Genomic DNA, 14,799 nt, shown 5'->3' with positions numbered 1-14,799 from the left:
CACTTCTGCAATCTCCTATGAAGCCATCATCACTATGACATGAAACCAGACAAAGATATCACACACAAAAAAGAAAAGTACATGTCACTATCATCAATGGACAAAGATGCAAAAATCCTCAACAAAATAATACAGGCAAACTGAATCCAACAATGCATTAGAAGGATCACCCACCATGATTAAGTGAGATTTATCCTAGGGATGCAAGAATTTTCAAATATCTGCAAATCAATCAATGTGATACACTATATTAACAAACTGAAGAACAAAAACTATATGATCATCTCAGTGGATGCAGAAAAAGCTTCTGATAAAGTGTCCATTTATGATAAAAATTCTCCCAAAGGCAGGCATACAGAGAATATACTTGCATTTCCTGTAAGATTAAGAATAAGACAAGCATGACCACTCTCACCGTTTTTATTCAACATAGTTTTGGAAGTCCTTGCCACATCAAGCAGAGAAGAAAAATAAAAGAAATCCAAATGGGAAAGGAAGACATAAAACTGTCATTGTTTGCAGATGAGATACTATACATAGAAAATCCTAATGATGCCTTCAGAAAACTACTGCTGCTGCTGCTGCTAAGTTGCTTCAGTTGTGTCCGACTCTGTGCGACCCCATAGATGGAAGGCCACCAGGCTCCCCCGTCCCCGGGATTCTCCAGGCAAGAACACTGGAGTGGGTTGCCATTTCCTTCTCCAATGCATGAAAGTGAAAAGTGAAAAGTGAAAGTGAAGTCGCTCTGTCGTGTCCGACTCTTCGCGATCCCATGGACTGCAGTCTACCAGGCTCCTCCATCCATGGGATTTTCCAGGCAAGAGTACTGGAGTGGGGTGCCATTGCCTTCTCCGTCAGAAAACTACTAGAGCTCACCAATGACTTCAGTATAGTTGCAGAATACAAAATTAATACACAGAAATCTGTTGCATTTCTATAAACTAACAAACAGTCAAGTATCAGAAGGAGAAATTAAGGAAACAGTCTCACTTATCATCACATCAAAAAGAATAAAATACCTAGGAATAAGCTTGCCTGAGAAGCAAAGACCTGTGCTCTGAAAACTATAAGATACTGATGAAAGAAACTGAAGACAACATAAATAGATTGAAAGATATGTGCTCTTGGATGGGAAGAATCAATATTGTTAAAATGACTCTAGTCCCCAAATCAACCTATAGATCAAATGCAATTCCTATCAAATGACCAATGACATTTTTCACAGAACTAAACAAATATTTAAAAATTGGTATGGAAACATAAAAGACCTCCAACAGCCAAAACAATCTGGAGAAAGAACAGAGCTGGAGGAATCATGTTCCCTGACTTCCAATTATACTACAGAGCTATAGTAATCAAAACAGTATGGTGTGTGTGTCTTGTGTGTATGCTCAGTTGCTCAGTCATGTCTAACTCTTTGTGAACCAATGCACTATAGCAAGTCAGGCTCTTCTGTCCATGGGATTCTCCAGGCAAGAAACTGGAGCAGGTTGTCATTTCCTTCTCCAGGGGATGTTCCCGATCCAGGGATTGAACCCATATCTTCTCTGTCAGCAGGAAGATTCTTTACCACTGAGCCACCTGGGAAGCCCAATCAAAACAGTATGGCACTGACACAAAACAGACGAATAGGTTAATGGAACAGGACAGAAAGCCCAGAAACACACCGACACATTTATGGTCAAATAAGCTATAACTAAGGAGGCAAGAAAATTAGAGATACCAAGGGAACATTTCATGCAAAGATGGGCTCAATAAAGGACAGAAATGGTATGGACCTAACAGAAGACATTAAGAAGAGACGGCAAGAATACACAGAAGACCTGTACAAAAAAGATTTTCATGACCCAGATAATCATGATGGTGTGATCACTCACCTAAAGCCAGATATCCTGGAATCGGAAGTCAAGTGGGCTTTAGGAAGCATCACTATAAAGAAAGCTAGTGGAGGTGATGGAATTCCAGTTGAGCTATTTTAAATCCTGAAAGATGATGCTCTGAAAGCACTGTACCCACTGTGTCAGCAAATTTGGAAAACTCAGCAGTGGCCACAGGACTGGAAAAGGCCGGTTTTCACTCCAATCCCAAAGAAAGACAATGCCAAAGAATGCTCAAACTGCTGTACAATAGTACTCATCTCACACGCTAGTAAAGTAATGCTCAAAATTCTCCAAGCCAGGCTTCAGCAATACATGAACTGTGAACCTCCAGATGTTCAAGCTGGTTTTAGAAAAGGCAGAGGAACCAGAGATCAAATTGCCAACATCCGCTGGATCATGGAAAAAGCAAGAGAGTTCCAGAAAAACATCTATTTCTGCTTGATTGACTATGCCAAAGCCTTTGACTGTGTGGATCACAATAAGTTGTGGAAAATTCTTCAAGAGATGGGAAAACCAGACCACCTGACCTGCTTCTTTAGAAACCTACATGCAGGTCAGGAAGCAACAGTTAGAACTGGACATGGAACAACAGACTGGTTCCAAATAGGAAAAGGAGTACGTCAAGGCTGTATATTGTCACTCTGCTTATTTAACTTCTATGCAGAGTACATCATGAGAAATGCTGGGCTGAAAGAAGCACAAGCTGGAATCAAGACTGCCGGAAGAAATATCAAGAACCTGAGATATGCAGATGACACCACCCTTATGGCAGAAAGTGAAGAAGAACTAAAGAGCCTCTTAATGAAAGTGAAAGAGGAGAGTGAAATAGTTGGCTTAAAGCTCAACATTCAGAAAACGAAGATCATGGCATCTGGTCCCATCACTTCATGGCAAATAGATGGGGAAACAGCGGCTGAATTTTTTTTTTTTGGGCTCCAAAATCCCTGCAGAGGGTGACTGCAGCCATGAAATTAAAAGACACTTACTCCTTGGAAGGAACATCATGACCAACCTAGACAGCATATTAAAAAGCAGAGACATTACTTTGTCAACAAAGGTCCGTCTAGTCAAGGCTATGGTTTTTCCAGTAGTCATGTATGGATGTGAGAGTTGGACTATAAAGAAAGCTGAGTGCAAAAGAATTGATGCTTTTGAACTGTGGTGTTGGAGAAGACTCTTGAGAGTCCCTTGGACTGCAAGGAGATCCAATCAGTCCATCCTAAAGGAGATCAGTCCTGGTTGTTCATTGGAGGGACTGATGTTGAAGGTGAAACTCCAATAGTTTGGCCACCTGATGCGAAGAGCTGACTCACTGGAAAAGATCCTGATGCTGGGAAAGATTGAGGGCAGGAGGAGAAGGGGACAACAGAGGATGAGATGGTTGGATGGCATCACCGACTCAATGGACATGAGTTTGGGTAAACTCCGGGAGTTGATGATGGACAGGAAGGACTGGCGTGCTGTGGTTCATGGGGTCGCAAAGAGTCAGACACAACTGAGCAACTGAACTGAACTGAAACTGAAGGAGGCAAGAATATACAATGGAGAAAAGACAGTCTCTTTAATAAGTTGTGCTGGAAAAAACTGGACAGCTACATAAAAGAATGAAATTAGAACATTCTCTAACATCATATTCAAAAGTAAACTCGAAATGAATTAGGAGGTAGGGATTCAAATACATATAATATTATATATAAATGGAGAAGGAAATGGCAACCCACTCCTGTATTCTTGCCTGGAGAATCCCATGGACAGAGGAGCGTGGTGGGCCATGGTCCATGGGGTCACAGAGAGTCGGACATGACTGAAGTGACTAAGCATGCACTATATATAAAATAGATAACCAACAAGGACCTATTGTCAACCACTATATTCAATACCTTATAATTTATAATGGAAGACAATGTAAAAAGAATCATAATGATCACTTTATTGTATATCTAAAACTAACACAACATTGTAAATCAATTACATTTCAATAAAAATTAAAAAAATAAACACTCCTCCACCAAAAGTTCTATGAATAATACTATGAATTAAACTGACTGTTTTTGAAAAAAAATAGAAAAAAGCCCTTCAAAATGGATTAAAGACCTAAACATAAGACCACATACTATGAAACTCCTAGAAGGAAACATCAGTAGAACACTCTTTGACATAATCACAGCAATATATTTTTGGATGCATCTCCTAAAGTAAAGGAAATAAAAGCAAAAATAGACACATGGGACCTAATTACACTTAAAAGCTTTTGCACAGCAAAGGAAACCACTGACAAAACAAAAGAACAACCTACTGAATAGAAAGATATTTGCAGATGACACAACTGATAAGGGATGATACACACTGAAAAGTTCAGGAGTAAAGGAATATGATGTATGCAACATACCCTCAAACTGCTGAAAGAAAAATATATAATAAGGACAAAATGATAAAGAAAAAGTAGCAAAATGTTAACAAGTGATGAATCTCAGTAAAGGGTATGTGAAAGTTTCTTCTTTTTCCTACAGTTTTTTTAATATATATATTTTTGATAGTTTTTTCAAATAAAGTTTAAAAATTGTTTTTTCCAATCTGATAGGTTAAGAAATGTTGTTTTAATGTATTTTTTTTAGTTATGTGTAATGGTATCTTTTCATGTTTAATTTACATTTAATATTTTTATATGTTGCTTATTCATATCTTTTGCCTATTTTTCTGCTGTATTTTTTTTAATGGTTTTTCTCATTCAATTTGTGAGTCTTATAAGAATTAGTATTTCTTCTGTCATGTATGCTCCAAATAGGTTTTCAGAGTTTGGCATTATTTAATTTAGTTTAAGGTGCTTTTTGCTTGTTACTGTTGTTATGAACAATAACATTTAATTTTTATGCAGTCAAATTTATCAGGCTTCTGGGTTATATCCTGCCTAGAAAGGCCATTTTTACCCTCAGCCTACTAATGCTTTCTTCTAGTACTTTTAGAATTTAAATTTTTGGGTTTATTTATCCATTGAGAATTCCATCTGTTTAAAGAGTTTATTTCCTGACCCCCCCCCCGCAAATAACCAGTTTTACTAATGACATATATTAAACAAATTTACCTTCCTCCACTGACTTGATCAAACCAGTCAATCCTAAATGAAATCAGTCCTGAATATTCACTGGAAGGACTAATGCTGAAGCTGAAGCTCCAGTTCTTTGGCCACCTGATGCAAAGAACTGACTCCTTGGAAAAGACCCTGATGCTGGGAACAATTGAAGGCAGGAGAAGGGGACGACAGAAGATAAGGTGGCTGGATGGCATCACCGACTTGATGGACATGAGTTTGAGCAAGCTCGAGGCGTGCTGCAGTCAGAGAAGCCTGGCATGCTGCAGTCCATGGGGTCGCCGAGTTAGATAGACATGACTGAGCGACTGAACTGAACCACTGATTTGAAACATCTATTTTTGGACTCAGAGCTACACTGATTTGCTCTGTCTTTAGTTTCAAAATGTTTTCATATTTCTTAAAGACAATGATTCTAATATTAAATTTTAGAAACTTCCTGGATGTTCTAGCATAGCTTTCCCTTGGTATCTAAGGAAGATTGGTCCCAGGACTGTTCCGCACTCCACCTCCTCCATGTCCCCAGGATACCAAAATTCCTAGATGCTCAAGACTCATATAAAATGGCATAGTATTTACATGTAACTTACACACATCCTCCCATATACTTTAAGAACTCTAGATTAATTATAATACCTAATACAATGTAAATGATATGTAAATAGTTGCCAGCACCTGACAAATTCAAATGTTACCTTTGGGAACTTTATTAAATTTTTTTGTCATATTTTTGATCCACGGTTGGTTCAATCTGTGAATGCAGAACCAGCAAATATGGAAGGCCAACTGTGTGTGTGTATGTACGTATGTGTATGTGTATGTACGTATGTGTGTGTATGTGCGTATGTGTGTGTGTATGTGCATATGTGTGTGTGTATATCTTCCTTTCTATACAGTCCCTACCTTTGCATTTCATGATGCCCATGCTGGTTTTTCTCCTCTCTCTATTCTAGTTATTCTCAGTTTTATTTGCCAATTGCTTTTTCACTAATCATCCTTCAATACTGGAAAAACTTGAGGGCTTTTCTCTCCTCCTACTAGGTAATCACATTGGCAATGATTTTTTTAACCTTGCTTATGATGCTTTTTGTTATAAAAGTTTTAAATTTATATACAATTAATCTTATCAGTCTTTTCTTTTATGGCTTCAGGGTTATATCCTGCCTAAAAAGGGCTACGACACATTTTAATTATTATAACTTCATTACTGTGTTGTTGTGCTTAGTCGCTCAATCATGTCTGACTCTTGTGACCCCACAGATTGTAGCCTGCGAGGCTCCTCTATCCATGGGATTCTCCAGGCAAGAATAATGGAGTGGGTTGCCATTTCCTTCTCCAGGGGATCTTCCCAACTCAGGAATCGAACCCAGTTCTCCTGCATTGCAGGCATTGCTATGTTGATAACTCCTGAATTTTAATCTCAGCCTAACCTCTTTGCAGAGATACAGACTCATATAAACAGTGAGTTGCTCAATATCTCTATAGATATTTCACAGGCGTATCAAACTGAATATATCTAAAATGGAACCAATGGTTTTTCCTCCTCAAGCTGTTCCCCTCTCCATTACATCTGTAGTAGATTCCCAGAAATGGGATTGCCAAGACAAAGAGCATGAGCAAAATGTGTGTAATTTTGATATACTGCCCAATTTCCTTTCAGAGGGGTTATATCAGTTTATACTTATGCTAGCAATTAGCTTGGAGAAGGTAATGGCCCCCCACTCCAGTACTCTTGCCTGGAAAACCCTATGGATGGAGGAGCCTGGTAGGCTGCAGTCCATGGGGTCGCTAAGAGTCTGACAGGACTGAGTGACTTCACTTTCATTTTTCACTTTCGTGCATTGGAGAAGGAAATGGCAACCCACTCCAGTGTTCTTGCCTGGAGAATCCCAGGGACGAGGGAGCCTGGTGGGCTGCCGTCTATGGGGTCACACAGAGTTGGACACAACTGAAGTGACTTAGCAGCAGCAGCAGCAATTAGCTATTTCACCCTTGTTAACAGGGTGTGTAACCAAACTTCTGGATATTTGTAATCAAACCTGAGCAGATTTTCATGTTTAAGGGCAATCTGAACTTCTTGTTTACTACCCATTTTCAGGTCACTGGCCTAGGTTATTGACCAATAAGGAGCTCTTGATATATTAAAGATATCATCTGTAATATGAGTTGCAAATGTTTTCCCTTAGTTTGTCTTTAATTTTTTCTCTCATTATTGTTTTACCATGCAAAATTTTAGAATATTTATATAGTCAAATCTATCAATATTTTCTTCTATGCTTTTTGGGTTAGTCAATTAGAAAGACCTCTTCAAAAGGAATTGTTTTGTGTCATCTTCTACTATTTTCATGGTTTCACTTTGTATTTTTTAAATCTTGGATCCATTCACTGGACGTTATCCTGTTGGACAGAAAAGTGATACTAAAGAATAAAATGGACATGCCATTCCTTTGCTTAAAATCCTTTAATGGTTTTCTGCTGGTCTTAAGATCAAATTTCAAATTCTTAACATGGTCTATTAACTCCAATGTGATCTGGCCCTGTTTCTTCTATAAAATCATTATGTAACATTCTTTATTGCTCTCTGGATCTCACTGGGTTTCTTTCAGTTCCTCAAACTTGTTATGCTTTTTCATGTCTCAGAATCTTGGATGAACTGTTCCAGAACCAAAGTTAAATCTCTCTGTAATGCATTGTTAAATTATCCAGGGCTTCTTTGTAGCACTCATTAACTCTAATTAATTATTTATGTAATTATGAATTCAGTAGCTGTCTTCTGTGCCAGATTATAAGTCTCCGCTAGAACAAACACTCTAGGCATCTTGTTCACTACTGTAGCTTCTGTTCCCAAGCACAGTGGTGGAAGTATAGTAGCTTCACAGATATTTATTAAATGAATGAATAAATGAAAAATAATAGGTTTAATAAATTCTTTGATAACATCTAATTTCATTTTTCTGATTATTAGCTTACCAAATAATCTGATATACTATATTGTTCTCCTAACAAATACATTGTGGATGCATTCAAACCACCAAGTACAACTCACCTCTTGAAAATTATGTTGAGTGAACTTGTCTGCTATCCTTAGTAACTCACGACATGAATGTGTGTCAGCAAAAGCCCGAATGCCCAGGCAGTTTGAAGGATCTAATTGTCTCTTCAAGAATTCACAACAGGCTTCTTGTATTTCTGCCAGCTGGAGAAGGCAAGCAGCTGGCAAGAGGGTCTGAACATTGCCCTCTTCCACAGTTATCTGGGAGGTATATGCAAAGTCTATCAGTAGTTCCATAGCCCTCTCATCTATGTCTCGGATCACTACTTCCGTCTGACGGCTCTCTGCCAATTCTCCTGTAAACATAGCTCGGAAGTAGGGACTACAGGCTGACAAAATGACTCGATGGGCATATATCTTCTTAGCGCCCACAACTAGTACCACATCGCATAGCTCCCGGTGTTTTCTCAGAAGGTTAATCACCTCCAAGGTTTGTCGAGGGTGCTTGTCTGAGATATAGGGCATGCGGGCAGGTTGGGGAACCCCTTCTGGCAATTTGTTGGGGTCTCCAAGGGTGCAGCGGCTTGTTACATCCATTCCAGTCTCTCCTGGCCGAATGTTGGTACACCTACAGGAATGGGGGTAGGAGAGAGAAAAGAAGATGGCAATATTTTTAGAAGCTCATTCCAGCATTTCATTTGTATTTCATATGTAGAGATTCAGGGTTAATTTACTAAGTAAATGCCACAAACAAATTACTGACAAATAATTAGAACTAAAATATTTGAATTTTCATAACCATCACACTGTATCAACATGGAGGAAAAAAGAGAATCTGTGCCCCTCAGTGAAGACGGTAACTATGTTTTTGACAAATATTTACTATTTTTTATAGTTTACAAAGCATTTAGCTATGGACTAAGGAAAATTCAAAGGAATATAAAGAGGCAATCAGGAAACCTAATTATCTAGAACAAGGAGATATACATGAATAGAAAGAAAGAGGGTAACCAGGATAAAAAATATGATTCAGAAAGGCAAAATCTATGAAATATTTGTTTATCCTGGAACATATACCTGATTGGCATATGCTCTCAGTTATTACAAGGGTATGTATTTGTGTGTGTGTGTGTGTGTGAAGTGGAAATATTACATTGGGTTTTTCCATAGTTTAGGTGAAATATGCAAGCACACATCACTATACTTCTGTTTCTGATTCTATACTTGCTAGGCAGTCTTCTGATGTACAGTTCTTTAAAAGGTATCATGTTATTACAAAGGGAGGTAGGTGACTTCAGTGTCCTGATCACTGGGTTTTAGGTCAGCCTAAAGTTAGTCTCAGAAACTAATCATCTATGACTGTACTGAGATAGTTTAATATCTGGTCCACAAGGGACAGTATTAGTTTACTACCTCTAAAACTACAGCACCAATGTTGAGTGAATCCCCTAGAAAGGAGAGGAGACTCTAAAAGAACATTTTAGGAAGAAGAAACTACATTCAGTTCTTTGCCATCTGTTTTTCCAAAGCACTTATAAATTTAATCTATGCTTGGCCTGAGCCTACAGGTAAATGTATTCTACAGTACAAACTATTCATAATACCTGACATCTGGTAGAAACAGCACAATTTATGCCTGACAATTTAAAACTGAAACTGAAAGCTGAGCAGTTAAAAAACAATTTTTACCACCCACATAAACAACCAAAAGAGCCTTTAGCCACAGTACTTTATTGGTGTCGTTTGTAGTAGATGCTGAAAGAATAAATCACGAGGTTAACAGTGGTATACTCCAGCTTTGAAAAAGAACCACCATTAAAGACAAGACCAATTCAAAAATTCCCATTATAACACTGACATTGTATGTTGAAATTAAAGAGTTTTTGTTGCAATCTTAATTATGTACACAAAGATGGTACTGTTGAACTCAGATATAAACAATTTTTTATTTCACCCAAGTACAACATGGAAGCTAATTTCTACATATCTACGTAAGTTCTGTTTTCTATGCTCTCTATACACATTCTTGAGAAGTACATTTAATCTCATATTTTCCATCGCCCGTATATAAATGACTAAAGGATTCTTAACTCTTACCCGGGTAAGTTCTGAATTCAGATCCATATGGATGTCCCCAAATCACTCAAACTCAATATATCTCAAATACTAAAACTGATTCCTTGACTTCTTGACTACTTTCACCCAAGTACAAGTCTCCCTTCTAGTCTTCCCAGATCAATTAAAGATAATTTCATTGTTCTAGTTGCTCAGGTCAAACATTTTGGAGCCCTTTTCCTTCCACATACCTTCAAATGCAAGCCATCAGCCAATTCTGACACCCAAATTTCTAGAATCCAACTATTTCTCTTCATTTTCCACTAGTCTCATCCTAATTCCTGATCCCTGGGTTGGGAAGATCCTCTGGAGAAGGAAACAGCAACATACTCTAGTATTCTTGCCTGGGAAATCCCATAGACAGAGGAGCCTGATGGGCTACAGTCCACGGGGTTGCAAAAAGCCGGACACAAATGAGCAACTGAACACACGGCCTAATTCAGGCTATCTTCACACTTCTTTATATAACAGCTGCCTAAGTGATCTGCCTGCTTTCACCTTTACTGATTTATAGTCTCGTCTCTAAACAACCAAAACGATCCTTTAGAAAATTCATATTGTACCATTTCTCTGCTCAAAATCTTTTAAACACTCATAGTAAAAAACAAAGCCTGTAGAGCTTACGAACTTCTGTATGAGTCCTCCCGAAGCTAACTCTCTGAATTCATCTTCCACTCTTCCCTTGCTCATGGTTCTCTAGTCACACAGACTTCCTTGCTGCTTATGGGACATGCCAAGGCCTTTCTTGCTTCAGAGCCTTAATCCTTCTTCCTGAAAGGTTCCTCCCCAAATATCTGCAGAGCTCATTCCCTCATTTCTTTCAGATCTCTGTTCACATGTCAACTTATCAGACCACCTTACATGAGAAAGCATCTCTTACTTCTACTATCCTGTACCCTTTACTGTGCTCAATTTTTCTTCTTAAATAATTATTTCCTGATAAAATGTATTGGCTTTCTCTCCCAAACAGAGCATAAGCTCCATGAAAACAAAGCCTTTGTTCTCTTTTGCTCAATGCTATACCTCAACACCTGGATTTAGTGCTCATTAAATAGTTGTCAAATGAATTAAACTTTTCTTCCTATACCCTCCAAACTTTCTTGTCTAGTTCTCTTGAAAGAATGCCTAGTCTGTAGCCAGGCAAACATAGACTCAAATGTTAGTTCCATCATTTACAAGGTATAATCTTGGGCAAATGGTTTAACTTCTCTGATCCTCAAGTTCATCATTTGTAATGTGGGAATAATTACACTTACCTCACAAGGAAAGTGACAGTGTTGGAATTTGTCTAAATGTATTAATAGGTACTAGGTACTCTGACTCCAAGGGCTTCCCTTGTGGCTCAGCTGGTAAAGAATCTGCCTGCAATGCGGGAGACCTGGTTTGATCCCTGGGTTGGGAAGATCCCCTGGAGAAGGAAATGGCAACCCAATCCAGTATTCTTGACTTGAATCATATGGACAGAGGAGCCTGGCAGCTACAGTCCATGGGCTCGCAGAGAGTCATACAGGACTGAGTGACTAACACACACACAGCAAGGTGATTCAGTTGTGCACACACTCTACATACACACTCATGCATATGTATTTGCAGATTTACATACTTATATGTTCTTTTTAAGATTTTCCATTATAGTTTATTATAAGATAGTGAATATATTTCCATGTGCTATACAGTAGGTCCTTGCTGCTTATTTTAAATACAATTAAGTGTATATGTTTATCTTCTAAACTTCTAATTTGTACCTCTCCCCCAAGCCCCCGCCCCCAGTTATCCTCTTTGGTAACCATAAATTTGTTTTCTATATCTGTGAGTCAGTTTCTGTTTTATAAGTAAATTCATATGTATCTTTTTTTTCTAATTAGGAAAGCTTTTAATTAAAGGTGTGGGGGAGCAAGCCTGACTGTCCAAGTGAAAATTCATCTAGAGAAACCAGAGGATCTCAAACTATTTAATTTCTCAATCTGTGGATTTCTATCCCAACAGTGAATGAAGGATATTACAGTAAATATATGTATAATATATTAAATAAAGAAATTGAACTCAAATAGTATTTTTATTAACTTAATTTGCAAGACTAATCTACATGTGTCGTAAGGTTGAAGAAGCTAGGTGGAAGGATTTTTCTGGATTCTATCCACAGTTAACAAACTATGGAGACCAAATAGAGCTTTTGCCTTCTTCCACAAAAGGACTGCCAATTCTAGGGAAGAGTTAGTCTTTCTAAAACCAAAAGGGTATAAAATGTGCCAATAAGTTTAGCAGACTTTGTATTCACTAAACACTTATGAAAAGCAGAACTTCAAGATAAAGTCTGTAAATGGAATATTTACCATCAACTCTCTCAAACCTTAACATAACCTTAGTTTGTTCTTTACCAGCCATGTACTTCAAGGGAAGCTGATCATGTACCCAGCTATAAGGATGAAGCCTGAATTCTCTTGCAATTTTAGGTTAGGATGAAGCTAATATTGAAGAGGTTACACTGGAGACACAGAGAAAACTTGGGTCTAGTATGGTACTATCAAGTCATGCATTGACCAACCCTGGAGCCCACCTTACTTCTGGCCTTCTTGTTATGTAAATAAAAGACTGCTATATTGATTATGCCAGTTTGAGTCAAGAAACTGTTAATCCCAACCCCAAACTTTCTGATACCAAAAACAAGTAGTTAATATGTGAAATTAGCCACATATCTAAATTTACTAACCAACTTGAATATAGAAAATAACCCTTGCTTTGACTGGCCAACTACTTCTGTGTATTATAGAGACTCTTGCTCTATTATTATCCAATTTTCTAAAAATGGTATTGGTAAATTTAGAAGTATGGTTTGAATTTGTATCTTTTCTTTCAAATGAAGTAACATGTTGGAAGAAGACTAGATACTCTTTTTTCACAGTGGCTAGCCCAATTCCTATTGGGCTGTTACATTCAGTTTTAAAATACTATTTCTCTAATACCAGCTACGTGAGGGTGCTTGGTAAAAACACAGATTCTTAAGAGGGGATAGAGAATCAAAATCTCTGAGGGTATGGTTCCACAGCCTGCATTTAGCAAGTGGTTATTTTAACACAAATTAAAGTTTAATTAATTACTGACTAATGAATTTGACTAATAAATAAAATTTCTCAGTGGAAGCTGTCAGTTTTTACAAAAAGAATGTTGACCTAAGATGAAAGGAAAAAACAATGTGAAAAAAGTAATGATTCAAAATGCAGCTATAAAGAGAAAAAAATATAACAGCAAAGTCACTGTCAAACATATAAAATAAAACAATAAGGATCTGGATGTACCAAAATGTCAGTAAATCTAAAAAATTCTGTAAATAGGCATCAGACATTATATATGAAGTAATTTTAAGAAATGATTCCTACACTTGAATTTCTCTATATAATGGGAACAAAAAAGCTGTTATTAATTTTTTAAAAATTATTATTTCACATTCTGTGGGAATGGGCAACATTTACTTCAGAGACAGACGGTGTTTTTAAAGAAATATCTGTTTAAGCCTTTCAGTTATAAAATGCAAGGTGACAGCCCTTGGGATGATTATTAGATGTCCTTCATTTGCAGTACTTTTTGGTTTCTTACGTTTTGAAATCTAAATTGAATTTAAATATCATTAGGAGGGCTCGGAATATTATTTCACACAGTCCCCACCACTCTCTGCCTTACATGAAGTTATGCCATGCACTTACATGAACTATCTAAAAAGCATATGAGGACTTTGTTTTTTAGTCTCTGTTTTTATTCTTGCCAGGAAAATCCCATGGACAGGGGAGCCTGGAAAGCTACAGACCATGGAGTCACAAAGAGTCAGACATGACTGAAGTGACTGAGCACAGAGCACTAGAGGTATCAAGATTGGAACAGAGAGACCCAAGCTACTCAGTCTAATAAAGTAATGGTAATTTCAAAAAGAGAAAGTTTTAAGGGGAGAAAGAGAGAATTAAAACAGAAAGAACTGCCATACGACCTAGCAATCCCACTGCTGGGCATACACACCAAGGAAACCAGAATGAAACGTGTACCCCAATGTTCATCATGGCACTGTTTACAATAGCCAGGACATGGAAGCAACCTAGATGTCCACTGGCAGATGAATGGATAAGAAAGCTGTGGTATATATACACAATGGAATATTACTCAGCTATTAAAAAGAATGCATTTGAATCAGTTCTAATGAGATAGATGAGACTGGAGTCTATTATACAGAGTGAAGTAAGTCAGAAAGAAAAACACCAATATAGTATATTGACACATATACATGGAATTTAGAAAGATGGTAACAATGACCCTATATGTGACAGCAAAAGAGACACAGATGTAAAGAACAGACTTTTGGACTCTATGGGAGAAAGTGAGAGTTGGATGATTTGAGAGAAAAACATTGAAACATGTATATTATCTTATGTGAACTAGATCGCCAGTCCAAGTTCAATGCATGAGACAGGGTGCTCAGGGCCGGTGCACTGGGATGACCCTGAGGGATGGGATGGGGAGGGAGGTGGGAGGGGGGTTCAGGATGGGGAACACATGTACACCCATGGCTGATTCATATCAATGTATGGCAAAAACCACTATAATATTGTTAAGTAATTAGCCCCCAACTAAAACAAATTAATTAATTAAAAAAAAACCCAGAAAGCAAAAGAAATGAAGACTGGTTAAAAATGGTGGCAGGCTGTGATTTAAGGACAGAAACAGCCAGTGAAAAAATG

The 14,799-nt window shown here is 37.7% G+C and overlaps 1 protein-coding gene across 6 annotated transcripts in view; it reads right to left on the bottom strand.

The window, feature by feature from the left end:
• The window catches only part of KLHL20 (kelch like family member 20), a 66,918-nt gene that overhangs the window by 28,261 nt on the left and 23,858 nt on the right, over positions 1-14,799 (bottom strand). For 5 of the 6 annotated variants that reach the window (XM_013970398.2, XM_013970396.2, XM_013970394.2 and 2 more), the window contains one exon: positions 8,015-8,588. In XM_013970398.2, the coding sequence (XP_013825852.1) occupies positions 8,015-8,557 (543 nt within the window). In that variant the 5' untranslated portion in view covers positions 8,558-8,588. Of the gene's footprint in view, positions 1-8,014; positions 8,589-10,057; positions 10,127-14,799 lie in introns of those variants that run through there. The other variant, XM_013970399.2, reaches the window with a different exon arrangement.

Source organism: Capra hircus, chromosome 16 (assembly GCF_001704415.2).
Source record: "Capra hircus breed San Clemente chromosome 16, ASM170441v1, whole genome shotgun sequence".
In the NCBI taxonomy this organism is placed as follows: Eukaryota; Metazoa; Chordata; class Mammalia; order Artiodactyla; family Bovidae; genus Capra; species Capra hircus.
The sequence above is the reverse complement of the archived record's forward strand: the minus strand, read 5'-3'. Positions and strand labels throughout refer to the sequence as shown.